This window comes from Hyperoodon ampullatus (assembly GCF_949752795.1).
Source record: "Hyperoodon ampullatus genome assembly, chromosome: 2".
NCBI lineage: Eukaryota > Metazoa > Chordata > Mammalia > Artiodactyla > Ziphiidae > Hyperoodon > Hyperoodon ampullatus.
In genome coordinates this window covers 39,574,398-39,599,221 of record NC_136915.1, presented here as the reverse complement: position 1 = coordinate 39,599,221, position 24,824 = coordinate 39,574,398, and the positions used below count along the sequence as shown (strand labels likewise).

General features: G+C 55.3%; 1 protein-coding gene across 1 annotated transcript; it reads left to right on the top strand.

Annotated features, from left to right (window-relative positions):
- Nucleotides 1-6,938: 6,938 nt before the first annotated feature.
- Nucleotides 6,939-7,471, top strand: TMEM275 (transmembrane protein 275; the record flags this gene model as incomplete). Its single annotated transcript, XM_079728279.1, is given in 2 exon segments — nucleotides 6,939-6,957; nucleotides 6,960-7,471. Coding segments are annotated over 2 exon segments (531 nt in total).
- Between the last annotated feature and the right edge of the window lie 17,353 nt (nucleotides 7,472-24,824).

Below are 24,824 nucleotides of genomic sequence, written 5' to 3'. Positions count from 1 at the left end.
CTCAGAGGTGGAGGGATTCAGGGTGATGACAGGGGTGGTGAGGTCCTTGGGGTAACGAGGGGGAGCATAGTTGGGGTGGAACGGAGGAACTGGGTGTTGGAAATGAGGAGCCAAGGAACGAAGAGGGTGCAGGGTGGAGCGGTCGTGCAAAGGATGCTGAAGTCCCTCAGGGGACTTGGGCTGGAGGAGAAAGCGCCTCCCAAAGCCTTGGAAGGAGGTGGGCAGGAAGGGTGGTTCCACTGCAGCCAATCTGCAGTCCACCTCCACGCTCTCAGGCAAAGAGAAGTCTCCAGAGGTACCCCTGCTGGGCAACAGCTTCTTTCTACCAGATAGGCAGGCAACTGAGAGTGTCCTTCTGTCTGGCTATGTGTTGGCCTGTGTTTGCAACTCTCAGTGTGTAATGCATCTGTGTGTGAGTTTCTTTTCCACTGAGTGTACACGTGTGATGTGTGTGTGTGCACATGCACTCAGGGATGAGGATCATGGGGCCCAGGTGTCGGACGCAGGAGCTGGGAAGCCACACCTCCAGATTTCACTCTCTTCATTCTCTTGTTTCCAGCCTGGAGAATCTGGGTGAGCCCCATGTGAGAGAGAGAGAGAGAGAGAGAGAGAGAGAGTGTGTGTGTGTGCACGCGCGCGCTCTCTCGCATGTCTATTGTCTGGGCAGAAGTAGGGGAGCCGTGGGATTGGCTAGGGTGGGGGTGGTGGCAGCTTCGGGGGCTCCCAGGAGGCAGAATTCAGTTGGCAGAAGCTGAGAGCTTCCAGGGTAGTGAACAAGCTGGCACTGAGTAATGGTGATGTGGGAGGTTCCCTGAGGATGGGGGTGGAATGGAGGGTGGTGGATGGGGAGCCCAGGGGAGGGGGCTGGCCCAGACTTTCTGGGACTGAAGGGGAACAGAAGGGCCAAAGCTAAGGAAAACAGAGGGGTTCACAGTGAGGGGAAAGAGCTCAGACGGAGCAAATGAGGGACTCAATCTCACATGGAAGACAGGGGGCTGGGACCAGTGCCTGATGCTTGGACCGAAGCCCCAGCCCCCTTGCCCGGAGGCTCTTGGGCCCTTGCAGCAGGAACCTGGGACCAGGAGGCCTGGCAGCTGCCTCTGGTCAAGTAACTGCTCTAGAACAACACAGACATCCCAGATTCAGGGACTGGATGGGTCAGGCTGACCTGAGGGGCTTCAGACGGAGACCCCCTCTCTAGGAGCTCTGCATCCACCTATGGAGGACCATCCTCCCTGGGCCCCAAGCTTGTTGATGATTGGCTGGATAGTAATAATCAATTACTAATTTTTTAAATAATCAAATATCTCTATACCTTCCGTAAGCAGAAATTCTGGTGTAGCAGAAACAACATGGCTTTTCAATCTGACAGAACTGGGTTCAAATCCCGGCTTTACCTATCACAACTGAGTAAACCAGGGAATGTTCTTCACCTCTCCCAGCCTCAGTTTCTCACTGTGAACTGGGTTCAGGATGGCAACAGCTCACGGGGTCATAGTAAAGATTAAATGTGTGAGTGCAGGGAAAGTGCTTAGCACAGAGTTGCTGTTCAACGTGAGTGCCCATCTCCCCAAAATCAGAGCTACCCCCCACCCCACCCCCACCCTGAACAGCAGAGCATCAGGTTACTTCTGCAGGGCGGGGTGGGGGGAATGACTTAATCCCAGCCCAAAGCAAAGAACAGCCATATTACAGATAAGTGTACAGTTTTTTGAGATCTTTTGCTATATTGGCAGTAATTTCTGATTGGTTTCCATGTCCACCTTCACAAACCACCAGCAGCAGGAGGACAGATTCAGAGACAATAATCTGGTTAAAGCTTTCCCTTTACATTCAGCAGCTGAGGCCCAGAGAGGGCCCCTGGCCCTCCCAAGTTGCCCAACCAGACCAGAGTCAAGAATCCTGGTTATCTGAGGCCCAGCCCCTAGTGTCTGCCTCTGCCCCAAACTGCTTATGGCCTGGACTCCCAAATAGAGTCCACAAGGCCTCCCAGGCCAAGGCAGGGCAGGGGGGACTCTGGCTGCCTGACCAGGGTCTTGAGCAGCTGAATAGCAATGGTCAGAGCCCTGGCTTTGTGGGAAAAGGCCAGGTTCTAGTCTAGCTTGGCCACAGACTCCCTCCATGAACTTCCTCACTGCTAGCCTCAGTGTCCCCCCTCTGTAGATGAAGGAATTGAACGAGATGATCTTTACAGGTTCAGCAGCTTGTGGTGCTCACTAAAGAGAAGGTTCCAATTCTAAAACTCAAGATTCAGAGCAATGACCTTCCCTCCTGCTCAGGCAATGGGGTTGAAGACTGGCCTTGGAATGAGGTAGAAAGGGTTTGAAGGGATATTTGAAGGGATAGCAATAGCACCAACTCGGAGGGTCCTGCTTCTGAAATTAAATACGCCATCCTAGAAGTGACGAATGTCACAATTCATTGGCCAGAACTAGTCACACAGCCCCACCTAATCACAAATTGGCCAGAAAGTGCAATCATAACATGTGTTCAGAAGGCGGGAGTACCAAAAAGATTTAGTGAACAGCACCAATGACACCCAGAGCAGAGCAAGCCAGAGCACTCGCTACTAAAGAGTATCCAACAGCCCCAGCGGGAGGGCCACAGTCCACCAGATGGAAATGGTGTTGCAGACTGAATTGCAATAGCTGAACGACCTCAACACCTCACCCCTGCGTGCTCCAGATCCCAATTAACCAGGGTGGAGGCAACTTCAGGAATCAGCCCTTAGCCTGTTCTCTGCCTGGGGTGGAGACTCTGGGAGTAGTCTGTCTTCCAGAGTCAGTTCTGACTCCCAGGAGCAGGTAAGAATCATTCGTTGGCAATTAGCCCCTGTAAGCTCAGCCCTTGGGCAGGTATTTGCTTTAGCTGAACTGAGTGTGCTAAGCCAAGGAAGGAGCAAAGTGAGTTTACCTTCCTTAAGAGACACACAAAACACACCCTGTCCTCCTCTGCTGTTGATATTTGAGCAGCATAAGTACTGATTACAGGAGCTTATCTACAGAAGCCTATGCCCTGTGCTTCTGTCATTCAACAAGCACTTAGCAAACCTAGCGCTATACTGGGTTGAGAACTCAGGATTTGGTGTCAAGACACCAGTTTTCAAATCCTGGCACCACCACTGCCACTCAATGGTCTTCGGAAACTTGAATCTTTCTGTGCCTCAATATCCTCATATACAAAATGGGGATATGACAATAATACTTAATCTCACGCTGTGAAAATTAAATTAGATGTTATTGCAAAGTGCTCAACATAACACAACTAACTTGGTTAGCAATCTGAAAGTGCTAATTTCAGATTCTCATCTAGACTTGTTTATGGCTAAGAAAGACTAGCTTGTATCAGACCAACTCACTCACTGAGGGTAACTAAAAAGGCTGGACTAAACATTTAAGAAATCTGTTTAAAGGCATGGGAGAGCTACCAAGGCAGTAAGGACCTGAGGGGCCAAGATCTTGGAGAGAAGAGAAGTAATATTTTATTTCACTGTTTCCCTTAAGGCATTTTCCAGTTTGTAGGGGGCAGTGGCCATGGAGTTGGAAAGTCAGAATTGGAATTTTGGGCTTAAAAAGGGGAAAGGCCCTGATAAACACCTCCAGCTTTTAGTTGGGGGCCCCAAAAGGCTATCCTCTGGGAGTACTGGTTAACCAGATATAGACCAGACTCAGGAAGACTGAAACAGAGCTCCCAGTCAGCGCAGTCCCAGACTGGGCCTGTCCCTTCTTCAGCTGCATGTCAGAAGCAAAAGTAAATCTTCTCTAAAGGAAGATAACATCATCCAGGGCCTCAAGCTATCTCTACAATGTTGGGCGTTTAATAAAAAAATGATCTGGCATTACAGGAGATAAGACTTAATGACCCAAAACCAAAAGCAATAAAACAGACAATAGAAACAAGAGATCCAGATGTTGGAGTTTTCAGACATGGACTTCAAAGAGTTTAATATGTTCAAGAAAATACATAAGAGGGAGTTTTTCAGTAGAAAACTGAAATCTATGAAAAAGAATCAAGTGGCAATACTAGAGCTGAAAAGTTATAACAACTGAAATTAAGAACTGAATAGATGGATTTTACAGCAGAGAAGACACAGGTGAAGAGAGGATTAGTGAACTGGATGACAGATTGGTAGAAAAATAGCCAGAGAGAACCAGGGCGGGGTTGGGGGGGAGGGCTAGAAAATACAGAATAGAGTATAAGAGATGTGTGGGACAATGTCAAATGGTTGAACATGTATGCAATTAGGTTTCCAGAAGGAGAGAAGAGAGAGGATGGGGGAAAGATAATGGCTGAAAAATTTCCAAAACGGGCAAAAATCAAGCTACAGATTGTAGAAGCATCAGGAAGCCCACAAAGGATAAATACAAAGAAAATCTCACCTTGGCACATCATAGTAAAACTGCCAAAACCCAAAGATAAAGAGTCTTCTCTATAAGGGAAAAGAAAGGTGAGCCTTGGATCCTCTAGCCACCTAGGCCTCCCCCCCACCCCCCAACCCTTGTCCAGTGTCAGCTTTCAGGAGTCTGCTGTGAGATAAGGTGAAAGGCCAGACACTATCCCCTCCATCAGGGGCTCCCTCCATCAGCCTCAGACAGAGCCTTCCCCATAGGAAGGACAATGTCAGATAATGATGAGGTACAGAAGGGGTGAAATTTGGGAATTTCACAGCACCTCCTGAGGGCAACAGGAAGAAAGTGTTGGGATTTATCTCCACGTCAACACCAAGGGGATCAAACCCTTCTCTTTAAAATGAAGCACGACTGCATACGGTGTGAACTAGACCATGTGTTCTCTGATTCTGGTCTTCCTTTTAGTCCAGCCACTAGACCCAGATCAACTTCCCTCTCTGAGCCTCCATTTCCTCAGTTGTAAGATGTGGCTGTTAATAAGTATCAAGCAGGTGTATCATTCAGTGATGTCATGGATGTGAAGCTGCTTTAAAAACAGTAAATTGCACCCCTTCAGCGGTTGCTACTGCTGCCTGGCAGAACCAACAGCAGCAGATCAAAGATGGTTCATGCAAATATGGAGCTTCCTGAGGAATCTGTGGTTGGTAGATGCCCTCAAGGGTCAACACATGCTTTCTTTGCCAGGATTTGGGGATTTCTGAATTCCTTCCAGCTTACTGTGTCAGCCAGGAGCTTCTCGCTGGAGTTGCAGGAGAGCTGTCACCTCCCCTGGTGCCACCTCCCACTGTGATGCCAGGGGAGGAAGCCCTGTAGTCTTCACATTGGGCAGGCCCGGAGGTGGCCTCCAGACCCTCTGACCTGCTTGGGCCAAGCTGATTCCTACCTGTGTCCAGAGTGACAACCTGAGCTGCCCCTCCCCAGCACTAGGCCTCGTTTTCACACACCCCATCATCAAATTCTCTCCAACTCCTCAGTGTACAGGCTTTGGACTCAGGAAGGATAATTCAGGGCCTGTCCCTGAGGCACTTCCATCTGAGGGACAGACTAACTGTTCTGTTTCCAAACTTGACATGACTGACCCCCCCAGATCTGAGACCTTAGAGCCCCTTCTTTATCAGCCACCACTACAACATGACTCACATGGAAATCTCACTACGGCCTGCACTGTTCTAGGCACTTGATTTAGCTTACAGCATTTAGTTATCTCCACACCCTATCAGGTAGGTTCTCTTATTAGCCCCACATTACAGGTGTTAACACTGAAGCATAGAGAGTTAGGCCACTTGTCCAGGTCATGCTCCATTACTCATCCAGCATGCTCCATGCCAACCAGTAGTCCCATCTAATTACTCCCCTCCCACCCCAACTCAGAGCCCTTTTCCGACACTTTTTCACAATTGTAACACAGCTCCATGGCTATGATCTCATCCTTCGAGGGCCTTAATACCTGTGATTTCATGTTATAGAGCAGAATTCTCAAATAGAAGTCTTAAACTCCCCAGACTCTGATGACATTACCCTTGCTTCTGTATGCATTCCCAGAATTATAGAATCCAGTGACAGATCCCACAACCAGATACAATGAGAAAATCCTAGAAAGGGATCCTAGTACCCAGTGATTGGGCTTTTGAGTCCAGGTTCAACACTAGACTCCTGGGGAATGGGATGGGGGTAGGAGTGAAATCTAATAGAATGCCCAGTCTGGGAAGGGCCCGGGACCTTGGGTCTGCTCCAGCCCAAGCCATGTAGGGACTGTCTCTTCTCACTGACCGTCTAAAACTTCAGGAGCTCCTCACTTTCATGTGGTCACTCACTCCAGGGCCTCATCTGATATTCGGGAAAGTTAATGTCATTGCTATGCCTATCAGAGCCTAGGGTGGTGACCCCCAGGCCAGGCAGCAGGTCATGAGGTCCCGGTCCCGGATATTGGGTAAATTGCTAGATCTCTCTGAGCTTCAGTTTCTTCTTCTGGACGAGCTGGGGCTAGACCAGATGATTTCTAGGGCCTCTAACACTCAAGGGAGGAAGCTGTCTAAGTCCCAAGAGCTGCCACCTGGCCTCTGATTAGAACTACTGATTATGATTATCACTCAGTGAGCACCTAGGCACTGTGCCGAGGACTTTACACCTATTTACTCACTTAATTAGCCCAAGAAGGCTTCCTGGAGGAGAGGAGGTGGAAGACCTGTCTGTCTGGAGGACATAAGGAAGTGGGGAGGGAAGGAAGACGGCAAGATTAGCCACGAGGAACTCCAGAGACCTGGTGGGATAAGGGAGTCTTCCCATGGGGGATGATGCTTCCCAAAGGCAGAGGCAGAGACAGGGGCTGGCCAAGACGGCATGGCCTCTGCACTCCCAGGCACTGAATGTAGCCACAGAACGGAGAGTGGGGTTGGAAGCCCAGATGCCCTGCTGACCTCTCCCTTGATCTGTGCCCACAGGACTACTGTGAGATGAGCCCCTGACATGTGGGCTGGCCGGGGCCGGCGACAGGAGGGAGCTGGATGAGTGCCCGGAGTCCCCAGGCCGATGCCGCCCCCGGAGAAGAGCCAGGCACCCCGGCCCGGGCGCCCGCGGGCCGCGCTCAAGGCCGGCTGCCCGGCCCGCCGTCCCCGGCGCTGTTCTGCGCCTGCGGCCTGTGCGTGCTGCTGGCGGGCGTGAACGTGACGCTGGTGGGCGCCTTCGCCTCCTTCGTCCCGGGGCACAACGCGCCGCTCATCTTGGGGCCGGCGCTGCTCGTGCTGGCGCTCGGCTTCTTCGCGGCCTGCTGCGTGTATAGCCGCCGCCGCGGGACCGCGCCCCGTTCGCGCTCGACGGCGGCCGCGGGTCCCTGCCAGGGCGGGGGCGGCGGGCGGGTGGCGCTGGAGATGGAGAGCAGCGAGCGCACGGCGCAGGACACCACGGCCGTGCAGCTCAGCCCCGCCGCCTCGGCCGCGTCGTCCGGCCATACAAGCCCCAGCCCCGGCCCCTTCGCCCTGGACGCCCCCGCGCCCGCAGCCGTCTACGCGCCGCGCGCCGACGGGGTCCGGCTCGACCTGCCCCGGGAGCGCGTCGCCCCCTAGCCGCCCGGGTCCCCGGCCCTGACTCCCCTGTCCCGGTTCCCTCCCCTCAGTGCCATTAGGAAGAAAGAGAGGGACGAGGAGAGACAAGAAAAAGAAAATTTTCATACGGGTCCGGTGCTGGGCACAGGTGGCCTCCTCTGTCCCATCTCTGGAACTTCCGGGGGAGGGAGGGGGGAGTGTGAGGATGGTGTCCAGGCACGGCCCTCAAAGGCGGGGGTCTGCGGGGCCCTAGTTTACCTCACTCCCCAGACGTCCGGAAACCGGGCTGCTGGTCCTTCCCTCCCTGGGCACTGTGAGCAGAGCCGCTCTGAGGGGCTCTCAGCAAGGCCCTCGCCCCCAAGGGGTGGGAGGAAGAGGGGGAGAAAGGACGGGTTCAGCCTGGGCTGTCTCCTGTCCCCGCCTGCTGTGAAAAGCTGCCCGCTCCCCTCCTGTCCCTCCCCGCCCTCCTTGTCTCTACCCCAACATGACCTTTTGGGATTAATGGGGGGAGGATATGATTTGAGCCAGATCATCCCTAAGATAGAGCTGTGTTGAGCACACTCCACCCTTTCTGCCCGACTAGAGCAGGGGGAGGTGAGCTGGGGGCCGACAGGGAGGAGTGGTGAGGGGGCTCCTCCCACCCTGAAGGTCTCGGTGTGAACCGCACTGTGTATTCCCGCTGTACCTCCCTCGCTCCTTAATAAATCACCTTTGGAGTCGTCCTCTGCCCTTGTGCAGCGCAGGAGGGAGGAGCTGACTGCGGGGCCTCTGACCCAGCACCCTGGAGTCTTCAGTCCTCCCACCCTGCGGCAGAGTGCTTCATCATCCCAGCACCAGCCCCCCTTGGAGACCTGGAAGGGAGCCCCAGGGAGAGGAGTGTGTGACTGTGAACAAAAGACTGTCTGAGACTGTGGGTGCCTGTGAACATCTGTGGAAATAGGGTGTCGGATGGGTGGCTGGATGAGTACATGAGTGTGACTGTGGGTGAGACAGCCTGGCTACGTTATGAGATGGGGAGTGTGGGAGTATTTTGGGTGACACTGTCTGACATCACACCTGTGTGGGAGCATGTGTGTGTGTGAGTGTGTGTGTGTGTTGGTGGTTGAGGGCTGGGTCACCCAGCAGGGATGGTGAGGTAAGAAGGACTCCCCAGGGCTTCCCTGGTGGCGCAGTGGTTGGGAGTCCGCCTGCCGATGCAGGGGACGCGGGTTCGTGCCCTGGTCTGGGAGGATCCCACATGCCGCGGAACAGCTGGGCCCATGATCCATGGCCACTGAGCCTGCACGTCCGGAGCCTGTGCTCCGCAACGGGAGAGGCCACAACAGTGAGAGGCCCGCGTACCGCAAGAAAAAAAAGAAGGGCTCCCCAGGTCTTGCAAAGCCTACACCTTTCTCCTGGCCTGGCTGAGCTTGCAGTCTGGGCTCAGCCTGTCTTCTGTCCAGGTGGATGAGAGTGCCTGGTAGAGAAATGCAGGCTGCCCTGCAAGAAGAAACGAGGGGGCTGGGGGCTGGGGGGAAGACACTGCAACCCTGGGCCAGCCCCTCCTCTCACTTCAGGGACCCAGGCAAGCAGTGCCCAGTGATGGTGGCACGCACTGGCCCACCACCCCTGGCTGGCCATGACTCCCTGTCCAGCTGCCCTTGGTTTCATCAGCCTCCCTTTCTCTTTCCGGGCTGGGTTCTGCTGCTCTTCTGCCCTGGCGCAGGCACTTTCCACCAGCCCTGGGGCTCTTCCTCCCTTCCTCTGACCCTCTCTCTGCCTCTTCCTCTCCTGCTGTCTCCCTCCCACTGACCTGAAGAAGAGTGACTCCCTGTCAGTGGGTTCTGAGCAGGTCATCTCTATTAATTAGCACAGGTTGATGGTCCTAACCTTTGAAGCATCTAGCCCCTGGAGCTGATGACCTCTTCTCAGAGCACTTCCCCACCCCCACCTGCGTGTGTGTGTGTGTGTGTGTGTGTGTGTGTGTGTGTGTGTGTGTAAGGAAGGCCACCTCCCCAGGCTCCAGGCCTGTCTCTTCTGGTCCACTGGCAGCCTCAGACGCCACCTGCTGCCTTGGAAGAGTAGGAGGTGAGAGGGGCCACTGCTGATACCGCCTTGGGGTGTGGACCACCCTTCTCCCACCACCTTCTTAAGAAGAGGCACCCCAGATTCTAGCCCAGGAATGCCAGGCCCAGCCCAAACCCCTCCCCCTCCTGCTGGCAGAGGCCTGGAGTTGCACCATCATGGTTTCTTCCTCTTCTACAAGAAGACTTCCAGATCCTGTCTTGGAGCCTGGCTGCTGGGGAGGAGAGTGAGCATGTGATAGGGTTCAAGGCAGTGGGCCACAGAGCGATGGTGTGAGTGAATAGAATGGGATCAAGGTGGCAGCAGAGGGCGGGTTGTGGGGCATGGCTCCTTGGAGTCTCCCTTGCATTGTCACCGCCAGCTGAAGGTCATCTTTTGTCCCGTCTGTGCCTCCTCTCCCTCCCCAGGCACACCAGGAGACATGCTCTATACCCCAGGACCCACTTTCCAATCAGCCAGCCCTAGCAAAGCCCCCCCAGTATCCCTCCAGGCCTGCCACACCCGGGGACTCCTCCCCTCATATCCCTTCAGGCCCCCCTAGGGCAATGCATCCACCGTGGAGCCAGCGAGGCCCAAGGGCAGCCGCAGTCTCCACACACAAGGAGGCTGGAGGATTGCCCTGTCCCCGCATGTCTGCAGTCCCCTCCCGGGCAGGCACCAGGCCCTGAGGGCAGAGAGGGGCTCCAGCGGGCCACCAGGTGGGGAGCAGGTTTCTGTGGAAGGAGAGGAGGTGATTCTGAGGGCACAGAGGCAGCAAGCTCCCTGACCTTGAGGAATCTGAGCAGGAACTGGCACCTCCCTCTGGGACACTGCCCAGGGGTCCTGGGATGAAGGCTAAACCCTCCCACTCCCACTCCTGGCCCTGAGATTCAGAACTGAGACACCAGGGTATGTCCTCAGAGGTCCAGGGGCTGCAGTGGAGGACACATAGCTGGTCCTTCTGAAAGGAGGGGTGCCGTCTGGGGCCTGGGGGAGCTCAGGGGTGGCACAGTGAGGCCACCTCCCAGAGGACCAAGACAAGGGAACCCACTAAGGGCCAGGAACTCAGATCCTCTCCCTCTCTTCCCACTAGAAGAAATGAGGGCGGCCACTTAGGACCATTTTTTACTAATTAATTCAACAAATAATTCCTGAGCCCTACTATGAACCCATAGCTTGGTGAACAAGCTCTGGAGGAGCTTACGTTCTACTTGGGGGAGAATTAAAGAATTAAATAAGTAAGCAAACAAGACAAAAAATACTAGCTAGTTGATAGTGCTGTGCAGAAGATCACAATAGGAAGGTGTGACAGAGGGACTTCGATGGATGGAGAGGTCTTCTCTGAGAGGTGACATTTAAGCTGAGCTCTGACTGACAAGAGTTAGCCACACATGGGTCTAGAGCAAGAACATTTCAAGCTCAGGAAAATGGCCAGTGCAACCCTAAGGTGAGAATGAACTTGGCTTCCATTGTGTCAGACCAAGAAAGAAGGGCTGTAGAGACAAGGGTGGGAGATGAAGTTGGAGAAGGTGGGAGCGGGCATAGTGCTCAGCTCCTGTAAAGCTTAGTCAGCAGGGTGAGGGCTGGGGTTTCATTCTCCGTGAGATGGGAGCCACTGGCGGGTTTTAAGCAGGGAAGTGACATGATCTGATTTATGATTGCACAGCTCACTCTGCCTGCTATGTGGAAAATAGATGTTGAGGGACACGAGGGAAAAGAGGGGCCGGGTTAGGAGGTCATTGCAGTGGGAAACGCTGGGAGTCAGGACCGGAGTGGTGGCTGTGAGCTGGGCCGATTCAACACCCATTTTTGAGGTCTCCCTGTCAGGGGAGTTTAAGGGAGTGAAAGAGAGGAATCTGGAAGGAAGTTCTAGAATTTTGGTTTGAGCAGCTGGGCATATGGTGGAGGAAAAGCAAGGGCTGTGGTCAGATGAAAGGTCGGTAAACCCAGTGGAGCTGTCCTGTAGGAACTGGAGCCGCAGGCCCGAGTTCCAGATGGAGAGCCCTGGGGAGGCAGATGCAGAAGCCATTGACCTGTGGGCGGTGGTGAAGCCATGAGTCCAGATGAGGCGTATGAGGAGAGATGAAGACCAAGAACCAGAACCTAGAGTAGTCCAACCTCTGACTCTAGGGGAGAGAAGGGACTTGAAGTTGCCCAGTTCTGAATCTCACCTAACCTTCTGCTGATGCCAGTGCCTTTCTGATGAGGTCTGTGCACTAGGAGTTGGGGATCAGGGAGAAGTGAGTAGAATGTGAGCTCGAAGAGGTTGGGACTTCTGGCTTATTCACAGCTGTGCACTCAGTGCCTACCTGGCACAAGGTAGGTGCCCCATAAATATTTGTCAAACGACTGAATGAGTAAAGGGTGTGAATGTTATCACACAGCTAAGGTTCTGGGCCGCCGGAAATAGGGATTTATCAAGATGCTTGATTCTGGACAGGAAGGGAGAAAAGCTCCTTATGCGCTTGGGAGTTCTCCTGGCCAGTTCCTGTTTTCTACTTTGTGGGGAGGTGGGGTGACACAGGAATATAGAGCTGGCTAGATGAGCATTAATGGATGCACTTGAGGGCCAGGCTCCCCTACATAGGAGATGGCCAGATGGATGGGCTAAGACTGAGGAAACCGGCACTGCCAGGGAGTGCCACCAGAGGGCGCCCTGGGCACATGATGGGGGATAGAGGTGACAGCCCAGCCAGACTGCACAACTTTGCCTTTTCCTCTTCTGAGGAGGTGGGGAGAAGGGAGTTGGGTGTGCATGAAGGGGGTGGGTGTTAAAATCACCCAGATTCACTAAGTGACACCTCCAACCCTGGAACCTGACCTTACGACAGAGCGAGGCCTGATGCTGGACACAGACATCCTTTATCAAGGACACAGGTAAGTCCTGGGGTCTGTCTGGTCCTAGACTGAGCCCTCACTCTGATTTTAGACTAAGTCCTGACCTGAGCTTGATCCTGATCACATTCGGAGCCTTGACCCTGCCTGGGCCATACAGTGAACCCTGATCCTGATCTTAGACTGAGTTCTGACTTGAACCCTGACCTTTATCAAAAATTGAACCCTGATCTGGGCACAGACTGAGTCTTGGTCATGGACAAACTTTAAGCCCTTATTCTGGTCACAGACTGAGCCCTGACCCTGAGGCATGCACTAAGGCCTGATTCTAGTAACATGTTGAGCCTGACGCTGGTCACAGAGCCCTGAATCTGGTCCCAACCTGAACTCTGACCCTAATCAATACACTGAATGCTGACCCTGAACTAAGACTGAGCTTTCATCATGGTCACAGCCTGAGCCTTGATCCCTAAGACTGGCTCCCACACACCCCATTGACTTCAGGACCTTCCAGATGAGGTTCCCAGGCCAGGCTTCAGCCCCAGAAGGAAGTAACTTCTGGAAACACTTTGGAAGGGGAAAGAAGGAATTCTGGGTCTCCGAATGGTCCGGAAACTCCTAGACATTGCATCCCTGAGAGGCCAGACAGAGAAAGGCCGGTTCTAGGCTGTTCGGGACATGAGGGACGAAGGACAGCTGGGCCTTCTCCAGATACCCCTGGAGCTCCGGTGAGGCCTGCCCTCCTGCCTGTGCGTCTGGGGGCCTCCAGCCTGGGCGCCTCTTCCATCTGCACTTCTGACTCCCGCTAAGACCTGGGCAAGTCCCTTCCACTCACTGGGCTGTGCTCCACCCCTCGTTACCTTTCAGGGCAAAAGGGAGAAGGTGACCAGGTCATGACTGAGTGCCCCGTGTCCCCACCGTGTACCCTGGCAGGAAGAGAAGCCCCCTCGCTCTGGCCGCTCACTGCAGACAAGCAAGAGGAAGTGAATCATGCTCAAGGCGGCTCCAGCCAGGCCTCAGCCTCAGGTTGGCAGTGGTGGGTGAGACAGGAGCAGGGAGGCGGGAAGGAGGAGTCCCGGAGGTCCCCGTACCCTCCCGGGGTCTGGTGTGTGTGTGAGGACAGGCAGGTCCGCGAGGCACCACGCATCCCCTCCGCAGGGCACACTGCCCAGGTCAGGGCCGGCCCGGCGAGCCTCGGCCCTGCGGGGCCCGAGCGGGCCTCTGCCAGGCCCTCCCCAGGCTCACCTTGGGCGTCACTGGCGCGGGCGTGGGGGCCGAGCCAGGCGGGAGCCGGGGCGGGGGAGGGGCGGCTCGAGTCAAAAACGCTGACGCCGAAGACAATGAGCTCTCCCAGGCTGAGGCAACTCATTTGGTCCCGGCCACGCTTTATTAAATTCTCATAAACCTGTCAGGGGGGACAGGGCTCGCTTCAGTTTACCTCATTAGCCCGACACAATGACAGTGGGGGGGGGGTGGCGGGGGGTGGCGGCAAGGGGAGGCCCGCGCTCAGCTCTGAGAACCGAGCCAGCCGGGAAGATAATTGAATTAAGTGGCTTTTGTTAATGGTTTTTAAGACTCCGAAGTGTAAATAACATTTAGGGGCTTTCTTTTAACGGGGCTGGGGTTTCAGAGACCCGGGGAGCTTAGGGGAGGCCCAGCCCGGGTCCCTGCCCCTCTGCTCCCCTTGGGAGGGGCGACCCGCCCGGGCTGCCCCGGGATGCGGCGAAGTTACGCTGCGAGGAGCGAGGGGAGGGGCCAGAGAAGGTGCGACAACTTCCTGGTGGGGCTTTGAATAGAGACGGGGAGAGACGGGGGCCGCGATCTCGAGCGGGCGGAGAGGCAGGGGCTGCCGGTGGTGAGCTGCCCAGGCCTGCAATGCCACCATTGGACAGAATGGCCAGGGCTATCCCTGGGGTGCTACTGGAGGCGTGGACTGTGAGGGTCAGGGGACCTGGCCTTCTGGGGGTGTGGGGCGGAGCAGTGTTAATTCCTCGCTGCGAGGTCAGCGGGACTAGGCGGTTATGGCTGTATTGCTTACGGCCGCTGGGAGGGGCCCCCCGGGAGAGAGTGGGAGCCCCTTCGCAGGACATGTGGGAAGGCTGTGGTGGCTGGTGGACTAGACCCCAGGCTTCCTGAAGGAGACTGGACTTGAACTGAGCTATAAGAGAACCTGCAGATAGGGGTGGGGAGTTCACGTCTCTGGGGGCACAGGGCCTGGGCAGCTGCATTCCAGGGAACAGGGACATGGAAAAGCTGCTTGGAAAGCTGTCCCCTGGCTGTCCTCAGTCACAGCTTCTCCCTCTCTGCAGACAGGACCAGGTCCAGGAGCTGATGGGGCTGGAGGCGAAGGGCTCTGGGCTAGGTCCCAAGGGGCTGGGGGGGGGAGGGGCGGGGTTGGCCCTAGGCCAGCCCACAAAGGGTTAAAGCATTAATCGTCCTTGCATGCGACAAAGGGAAGTGAGTTTTCTGATCCAGAAAGGATCAGTCCCTGGGACGCCCCATCAGGCCCTTCAGCGTGAAATTACACCCCAGCGGGGGTGCTCCCCTCCCCCCAACACACACACTACCCGCCTAGGCCTGGCACAGGATTAGGGCCTGGAGTCATCAGCTTAATAGATCCCACCACCCCCCACCCCTTCTCCCCCAGAGCCTTCAGTGGAGCCTTCAGTGGAGCCTCCAGGCCTGCGCCAGCCTGTCGATCTGATCTGTCTGGTCCTCTCTGGCCTCACTCTTGGTCTGCTCCTTCCATCCGTCTCCTCAGCTGCACCCTGACCCCACTCTCTATTTGAGTTTCTTCATAACCTTTAATCAGCACCCCAAACATATTTGTTTCCGCACCTATCTACCTGTTGTCTGTCTCCCCACCAACAATGAGTGCCTTGGGAGCAGGGACAGTCTCGTTCAGCACTGCATCCCCAGTTCCCAGGCTGTCTGGCACATAGATGGTGCTCAGTAAACATTAGTTGACTGAGGCCCCTCCCATCCACCTCACAAAGACTGGTGGTGGGTGGTCCCTAAAGTGTGGGCACTGGGGCTCAAGACTGAGAGGAGGGAGCTAAAGCCTGTGCCAAGACAGGGCCACATCCTCAGGAAGAGAAGAGACAGGAAGAGACAGGGACTGGGCTACAGCCTCGGCCTCAGGCCCAGCCTCATCTCTAAAGGAGAAGGGCGAGGCCCTGCATGGCCAAAGGGTGCTCACTGGTCCTTGGGCACCATCCCTGGACACCCCTTCATCCCACTTCCTTGGGCAGCTGCTGGGCCTTTGCCACGAGTGCCTCCAAGCCCCATCTGCACCCACAGTGGGTCATGTGGTCCAGCATGGGGAGAGGCCCTGGATGGAACAATTGAGGAAACTGGGGGGTGAATATCACACAGAAGAGAAAACTCAGCAGGACATTCAGAAAGCAAGGCCGTCCAAGGCAGGCGGGTGGCCTGAATAGACTACCCTCCAACCTCTACACAGGAAACAGAGGCCCAGAAAAGGCCAGGGCTTGCCCAGGGCCACAAAGCAAGGCCAGACAGGTACCGGGCTCCCAGGGTCCCAGGCAGAGCCCGCCCCTCACGCTGCACCTCCAGTTCAGTTAGACAGGTGCAGTATTGGTTCCACAACAACTCTGAGCCTGGCTCTGCCCGTACCAAGTCCAGCTCAGGGAGCTCCATCTGGGTGTCCCTGGGTGGCCAAGAGGGGTCAAGTGAGGGAGGGGCTAAGGAGTGATCAGGTGAGGCTTCCTGGCGAGGGTGCATATGTATGGGTTCTGAAGAGTGAACAGGCTTTCCCCAGAAGGCCTGATTAGCAAGAACAGACAGGTGGGAAGGGGTACAGTGAGTGCGGGAGGTGCCACGTGGTCCAGTTTGGTTGAACGTCCCAAAACAGTGTGAATAGATGTCTTCTGTGTGCACACCACCCCCACCCCCCAGGCCAGGCCTGAGGAGGAGGAGGCAGGTTTCAGCTCAAATGAGGAAGAACTTCCCAGTCAGACCTGGAGCAGGCTGCCCTGCAAAGTAATGAGCTTCCCGTCCCTGCGGGTTTGTGGCAGGGGCTGGGTGTTAGTGACTCCTGCCCAAATGGGGACTGAACTGGAGGGCCCCTGAGGATATCTGTTCTGAGAACCTGTAGCACGAATCCCCAGACCATCCACACACATCAGGCCCTCCAATAGGCAACCGCCAGCCCACCCTTGTCCATTCGCTTGGGCTTAGTGGGATCCTGGCAGCTAGAACAGGAGAAAGGGAGAGGAAAAGACAGGGAGAAAGACTCCTTTTGCAGGTCCAGCTACTCCAGGTCCTGCCTGTATACCTGGAGCTTCCACCCAGTGCAGTCAGGGGCTTCAGTCCAAGCCCAACTTAAACACAGGGACTGAGGCCTAGAGAGAGACTTCTCCCATGTCCCACAGTCCGAGAGGCAGGTCGGGGCTTGCTGGCTGCACAGTCTCTCTCTAGGTGGCTTACCAAGAGCAGACTGAAGGTAAGTCTGAATGAGGCAAGCCTCTTGGGCATCTTGTCGGCCCTGCTCCAGAGGGGCCATGTATGCTGGGAGGGACCCCAGGGCCGAGGATGCCCTGCACCTGCTAAAAGAACCAAAACTCCCTTTCATTTCTCCCACGTTGTCAAACATCCACCTCAGCCTAGCCTACATTGTTCCTGAGGCACTAGGGCTCCTGTTTCTTGGAGTTCTCTCCTCCGGGAAGATCTTAAGGTAAAAAAGAAAGTGTTCCCGCACTCCTGGCTGCCCAGCACACCTGTGTGGAGGCGAGGGATGGATGGGCTGAACTCTGAAGGACCCAGGCTTCCAGGTCTGCAGCCGCTCAGGTGGGGACGGCAACAAAGCGCAGCTTTGTAAGCACATGCTCACACTCACATGCACCCGCACACGCCCCACACGAGCTCTTTCCAAGAATGGCTCTTCAACCCTGGTTGCCAAGATAAAGGAACCACTGGGCAGTCAGCCCCCAGGAGGAAATATCGCTCCTGTGGCCTTTGTTGTTCAAAGGGCTTTGCTAAATCTCCAGACTCCTCTTGGAAAGCATCCCAGGCTGGGGTGGCGATTTCCCCACAGCTGGGGACTTAGGTGAGGATGGCACAGCCTCTCCAGCCTGGCGGGGGGGGGGGGGGGGGAGAGGAGCACCCCAGGGGACCAGGCTTAGAATCATTAGCAGCTGTGGCAGCGGTTTAATCCTCCGCTTCCATTATTAGCTCACTGGATTCCCACGGGCTGGGGGGTAGACAGAGATCTCCCCATTTTACAGATGATAAAACAGAGGTTCACAGAAGCCTAGCAGCTTATTAAAACAGCCCCACAGTGAGTCACTGCTAGAAATGAAATTGACTTGGTACCAGTGACAGACTTAGCTCAGCACTGCCCCGAAGTGAGCTCTGCCCTGGCCCCATTCTGAGCCCCAACTCTGACCTCTAATTGAGCTGTGATTTGCTCTAGACTGAACCCTACCCCTGGCCCCAAATGATCCCTGATCCCAGCCACACACAAAGCTTTGACCCTGGCCCCATTCTGAGCCCCACCTCTGTCCCCTAACCAATGTGCCCCAGGCTGATCCCTGATTCTAGCCTCAGACTTATTCCTGGCCCCGTTCCAGACCAATCCCTGATCCTTGCCTCAGATTGCCTCTCCTGTTAGCTGTAAACCTCACGAAGTTAGAGCCCTGTGCTCCTCATTCACTGCTGCTACTTCACATTTATGTATGTGTGATTATTCGAGTAATCTCTATTTTACCCACTAGACAATCATAGGGCCAGTCTAGTTTTGTTTGCCAGCACTTATAAGAATGTAATCATAGAAATAATAACAAGTATTTATTGAGTATTTACTAGATGCCAGGCTTTGTGCTAAGTGTTTTACAGATGTTATTTAAACCTCACAAAGAACCCCGAAGTCAGTGTTATCATTAGGCTGTTTTACAGATGAGGACACTGAGCCCCAAGATCGCACTAGGAGGAGGTATATAGAAGTGTAGTATATTCTTAGTAGTTCCCTCCACCCATCACACTCAGCTGCCTGGTGAGGGATGGTAGTGGACAGGGAAGGCTCAGCTGTAAGACGAAGTGGAGGCATTCGGGCAGGTGGGAGAAATTGAGAGCTTTCTGGAAACTCTGAGTTTCTAAAGCCTCAGAAGGGCCGAGTGAGTCAGACTGAGGGAGATTGTGATGAGGGAGTGACAGCCGCTCCATACTTGGTGGAGTCCGGGGCAATATGAAAATGCAGGGTCCTTTGTTTAAAAGTTAAGGATTTGGGGGCTTCCCTGGTGGCGCAGTGGTTGAGAGTCCGCCTGCCGATGCAGGGGACACAGGTTCGCGCCCCGGTCCAGGGGGATCCCACATGCTGCGGAGCGGCTGGGCCCGTGAGCCATGGCCACTGAGCCTGCGTGTCCGGAGCCTGTGCTCTGGGGCGGGAGAGGCCACAGCAGTGAGAGGCCCGCGTACGACCAAATAAAAAAAAAAAAAAGTTAAGGATTTTGAAATGGAGACATCAGAACAATACAGGGCTTGAGCCCAGGGGCCTATGTGTCCCCAAGGTGTCCTCAAGAGAGTAGATGGCGTGTGAGGATGGATGCACGGAGTCAGGGAACGAGGGTGTTAAACGGTAGCTCAGGCCCGGGTCTGACTCTCGTGCGGGTATCTGGGCAGTGTCTTCAGCAGGCCCAGGGCAGCAATCGTGGAGTATCTCCAGGCACCAAGCTGGCAGTGTGGCTTGGAGGCCTGTGTGTAGGGGGGAGTTGGAGCCACTATCCCAGCGTTGGGGGAATGCTGTCCAGAGTATAAGCCAGGAAGAGTGCACATCTGGGAGTGGGGCAAGTGTGCAACCTCCAGGCGAGGCTGAGGGCTTGTATGGATGGTGTGTGCAAGTGTAGCAGAGACAGACACACAGACACCCTGAGACTGTGTGGTGCAATGCAGAAGTCAGCACGTCCCGTGTGTATCACAGAGAGGATATGTGTGTGGTTGTGAGCGGGGGAGGGTACGAGTGTCCCTGGGAGTTGGGAGTGTGTGTGTGACTGTGGGTGAGAATGTATGCAGATCCCCACCTGTCCTCCTGGGGCTGGCCCTGTCCCCGTTAGGAGGGGCTCCCAGGGGGAGATGTCTCCCAGCCTGCCAGCCCCCAGGCCTTGGAGGGGCCAGGTCCCCTCTGGGAGACCTTCCTGCCTGCATAGGGTGAGCAGAGCTGCACAGGCTGCCCGGGTGATCCTGGGCCAGTGGTGTCAGGTTCCTGGTGCCGGGCCCTCCCTCTGCAGCCCTCTGAGGGCCTTTGTTGGAAGTTCAGACAAACTTGTCAGGGGGGGCGGGCAGGAGGCTGCCTCCTAATCGGCTTTCCCAGAAGGGAGTGGAGAATGAGAGATGGGGCGGGGTGGGAGTGGGGGAGCTCCAGGCCCGGCAGCTCTGTGGGAAACGGGGGAGGGGTGGACCCCGCCCCGCCCCGCCCTAAAGGGGTCCATCCACCAGGACCCTCTCAGATGGTGCCCCTTCCACAGGGCCCCCAAAGAACCCTGGACCGAAGGAAAATACGGGCCAAGGTCTAAGGAAATGGAGATTCAGGGAGAAGCTCCAGGGAGCCCCCATGCCTTTCTCAACTCACCCACCGTGGGCTGTCTGAGCACCTACTGTGTGCCGGGCACAGGCCACTCAGCCCCTCGACCTCCTCCAGACCCTTCTCTTGGTCTCACCTAAACCTCCCAGGAAGCAGGCTGGACATAGTTAATGATTCCCAGTCAACAGAAAAGGAAACTGAGGACTAGAAAGGGGCAGTTATTTGCCCAAAGTCAACAGCAAGCCGGGAGCAGCTTGTCCCAACTCCATAACAGAATTTTCTTTGCTTTGTAGTCAGTGTTTCCCTGAGGTCCTATCCTCAGAGTCCCCTGTGTGGTCTTACTTAGTGACATGGTTCTGTCTCTGTTGACAACCACCAAGGTGAAGTGCATGGATTCTGAGGTTAGCCAGGTTCATACCTTGGTTTGCCCGATACTTAGCTGTGTGGTCATGGGCAAGTTATTTAACCTCTCTGCACCTCAGTTTCCTTATCTGTTAAATGGGGATAATAATACCACATAGCGTTATGTGAGTATTAAATGACAATATCTGTGAGGTGCCAGTCACGGAGAAAGTGTTATGTAAGTACTTATTAAATAAAGTCTAAGCAGCGCAGACAGACCCCTCTTTTGTGCCCTGATCTAGTACATCCCAACATCTTCCCTTGAATAAATTAAAGGTGCCCCAAAGACCAGTCTAACTCGGGCTCATTCCCCTCACCCCAGCCCAAGGGTCCCCATCCACCAAGCCAGAGACTCAGGAGCACCCTTGACCCCTCCCAAACCTGCAGTAACCATAGTAATTCTACTTCCTAAATCTCTCATCAGTCTGACCCCTCCTCCCACCCCTCCCCCCCTAGTCCACATTGATGCCACCCTCCTCCCACCAGGATGTGACAGCGGCCTCCCCTCGGTCTCCTTACCTCCTCCCGAGCCACCATGCAGCAAAGGTATGGGGGGTTGGGATTTTCTAAGATGCAAATCTGATCACCCCACTCCCCCGCTGGGAATAGCTCCCAATGCCCCTTGAGCTTGAGTCCAAGCTCCCAGCTTCCCTTTCCCTCCTCAGCCCCTGACACTACCCCTCACCGTTCTCAAGCCCCACCTGGACAGGCCCTGGCTCCCCCAGGGCTCGGGGCTCACCAGCCGTTGGTCCTGCAGCTCTGTGTGTGCTGTGCCTCCCAGGATACTCTTCTCTCTTGCCCTCCTGGTGAACACTGGACCTATGGGACTCAGCTCAAAAGTCCCCCTCCCAAGGGGCCTTCCTGACCTCCCTGGGCTGAGCTAGGGACCCCTCTTCTGAACTCCCATGGCTCTCATTTTTTGAACGCCAAATGACCCTGTTTTGTACTGTCTTGAGAGAAGGGACCATGTTTTCCTTACTCGTTTCTATGTGTCCAGCACAGGGCCAGGCATACAGCAGGTGCTCAGTAAGTGCTGAGTGCATGAGTGATTTGAACTGCAGAGTTCCCGGGGTGCCCTCTCCACCAGGGAAGGTGTATACCTGGGGCAGAGGTATGTAGGGGCAGGCGGGGCTCAGGTCTGGGAGGGGCAGTAGGAGATTTGGGGCAGATATTTGATCAGCCAGCCCCTCCCAGGGAGGTGGGAAGGCAAGGTGAAGGGGGTGCTCCCCGCCCTGATCCGCAGCCCCACTGGGGAGAGAGGAATGTGCCTCCTAGGGTCCAGCAGCGACCTGGGAAATGGGGGGCTCAGGGCCCCATGGGTCCCTCTGGCCTGAGGTGCCTTCCCTGGGAAGCCCAGCAAGCAGCTCCCTGCACACTAGTCAGGTCTGCTGGTGTTCTCCTCCCAGGAAACCCCCAGAGGGGACTCTCACCCCCAAACCCCAAGCCCGAGCCTGCACCACCCCTTCTGGCTCAGGGGCCCTGTGCAGACCCTCTGTGCAGAACCCCGGGGAAGGGCCATGACGGCTGAGTCGGGGAAATTGCCAGTCGTCTTTTTCTTAAAAGGCGGAGCTTCATAAATCTCCAATCCATCCAGCACCACAGCAGAGTCCCTCTTCCTCCTCTGCTTCCTCACCTCTGAGGACAAAGGGCTCCCTCCCTCCATAAGCTGCCTATCCCATTGGAGAACAGCTCTGGCTTTAGATCCAGTGTGCCTTCCTGTCATCCCCACAGAACCCCCGCCCCTCTCCGTCCTACATACCCATCCCCCAGACTACCCCGAATACCCTCAGCTGGCCCTAGCCCCCAGCTGCCCTGCCACACAGGCTTGGGTGAGGACCAAGCGGCCCAGAGAAGATGGTGGAACCCTTCCCCGCCCTGGTCCCTCTGCTCCCCATGACCTCCCCAGAGTGGCACACCAGCCACAGACTGGTGAGGGCCCTGGAGGGAGTGGCCAATCACAAGGCAGTCCTGCCTTCCTCCCCCACTGGCCACAGCGCTAGACCACCGTGACCACTGGCCACAGCGCTGGATCACTGTGAGTAGACCTTGAGGCAGACGACATCTGCTCAGCCCACCATGGGCATCTCTGGGAATGAACCTGGACCGAGGGCTGTGCTGCCAGATTCTCTTTTATTAGCCAAGTAGGACAAAGAACAGGTCACAACGTCACAGGAAGTCAGACAGACAGACAGAGGGATACACAGGACAGAGTGTCATGCTGTACTACGCAGGGGGTGGAGCAGGGGAGGGGCATTTGAGTCTTGTTTTTTCAACTAACAGAATAAATAAATACGGTACACAGTGGTTTTGCCACGGGCTGGCACAAAAGGTCACAAAACAGCTGGTTTGGAAAGCAATCTGTACAGCCCGCTGCTGCGGAGTCGGGGTGGGGGCCCAGGCCCCTGGATCATGCTCTGGGGAAGTGAGGAAGCAGGGAAATGGAGACCTCAAACAGGAGGGAGAGGAGAGGAATGAGGCCTTCCTGGAAGGAGCAGTCAGAGCCTCTGGCTCTCAGCCTTGAGATGACCAGGCCAACCTGGGAGAGACTTCAGCCTCAGTCTCAGGTGTGGTGGGCCTGCCCCAAGCTCATAGGAGATGCAGGGTACCGCTTACAAGTACTCTCCCCTCTTGCTCTCTAGCTGCTTTCAGTCACTGAGGCTGGTCCCCTAAGCTACGTTGACATTTGCCCGGAGAAGGCGACCACATATACTTTCCTTGCCTTCTCTGGGCTTGTGGAATTGGGTCAATTGAATGAGGAAGTATTGACAAAGCTCTGAAGGAAGCGGGGCTGAGCCAGAGGTGGCCCTGGTTCTGTCATAATAGAACATGATTCCGGGGTGGACTTGCTCCTTGGGAAGTCAGGGGAGGCTTCCTGGAGGAGATGGTAATGTCTAGAGCTATTGGATTCCAAGGTCCAGTGACAGTCATTTGCCTCCAGGGACAGGCAAAAAGCTTCAGTCCCCGTGCCTGGGCTAGATGAGATTGCTTTCATTTCAGAAACAGAACTTCCTGGAGCTGATCCCAGAGGATAAACCAGAAATCCCTATTGTCTCCTAGAGTCTCTGCTACCCTCCTGTCTCCCTGCCCAAGTCTCTCCTCTGATCTCCTGTGGCTGTTGGATTCACCTTCCAAATCTCAGATACCTGATCCTGGCTCAACTCCCCCTGTTCAGAAACCCTCACCTGCCTGCCTTGGTCCCTGCCACATCCAGGTGAGATCTTGGATTCAGGACCCTCAGCCCCACCTCTCATGAAGCCAGCCACCATTTCCCCATCATCCACAAAGTCTCACTCCACTGCTTTGTTCAAACAGCTTTCTTGGCCCAAGCTACCATCCCCCTCACTTTGCTCCCATCCAAAGCCTTCTCCATGCCCTAGGCCAGACGAACTCCCCAAGGGTCATGGGCATCAACTACTCTGCAAAGCAATCCTGCCAGTAGACCCCCCTCTCTTCCCACTGGGAGAGGAGGTAAGCCTTAGGAATCTTTACCATGGTTTTCAGATGCAACTTCCCTAAGCAGGGTGTGGAGGCTTCAGTGGTGAGCTGCACAGGGTTGGGCATCATGACCCAGAATCTGTGCAAGCCATTTCCCTCCCCTTACCCTGAGCCCCTGAGACCATGTGAAGGCTTAGAGATGGGGTGACCACAGAAGCTGGACTAAAACTCAAGAAAAACAGGATCAAATCCAGATTGTCTCAACTTGAAAGGACCCATTATACTTACTGGGGAAACTGAGATGCAGAGACTGTGACTGTACCCATGGAGAGGCTTGTGCGTGTGATACCCACTGCTCCACAGCAAGGCAACAGTCATTTTCTAATTCATACATTGTGCTTTTGAGAGCCTTTTCGTGGTTGTTATTAATTTAACTAAAAACTTCTGCCCCGCAAGGTTGTAAGCACAGACGTGCGGAATGTTAGAGCTGGACAGGACATTACAGGCCATCTAATCCCGGTGGAGAAATGGGCCCAGAGAGGCTACGGGCTGACTCAAGGTTACTCCACCTAGAGAGGGAGTTTGCTGGGTTGGGTTCCTGGCCGTAAGCAGGAGCATACCTTTCCCAGCCAGTGACTACCTGGACAGAAGCCCTTACTTCGACAGTTGGCTCTGGGACAGGACGCCAGCAGAAGCCTGAGACTCCACACTGCTGCATGGTTTGCGCTTACCGTGATCAGGAGCTGGAGTCCGACCTTCCCTCCTGGCTTAGCCACACCCCTGCCCTGGACACTAACTGAAGAACCTGGAGGCCCAGGGCGTGGGACCACATTCCTCTGAAGACACTTCTCTGAGAGCACCCATTCCCTGCTGCCTCCCTCCACCCAGGGAAGTCTCACCAAAGAGAGGTCTAGAGCCCTGTGGTCAGGCCTGGATGAACGCTGTGGCAGCCAGAGATGCTGCCTTGCCATTCTGCTGCCTGCCCCAGTCTGACTCCTGCCTCCACTCCCTTCCTCCTCAATCAGGGGTATGGGGGGGTCCTCATAGCTAGAAAAGAGAGAGAAGAGAACATGCCCTTCTAGACTCTGGGCTGGGGGGAGGGGGGCAATTAGTGCCCCCTAC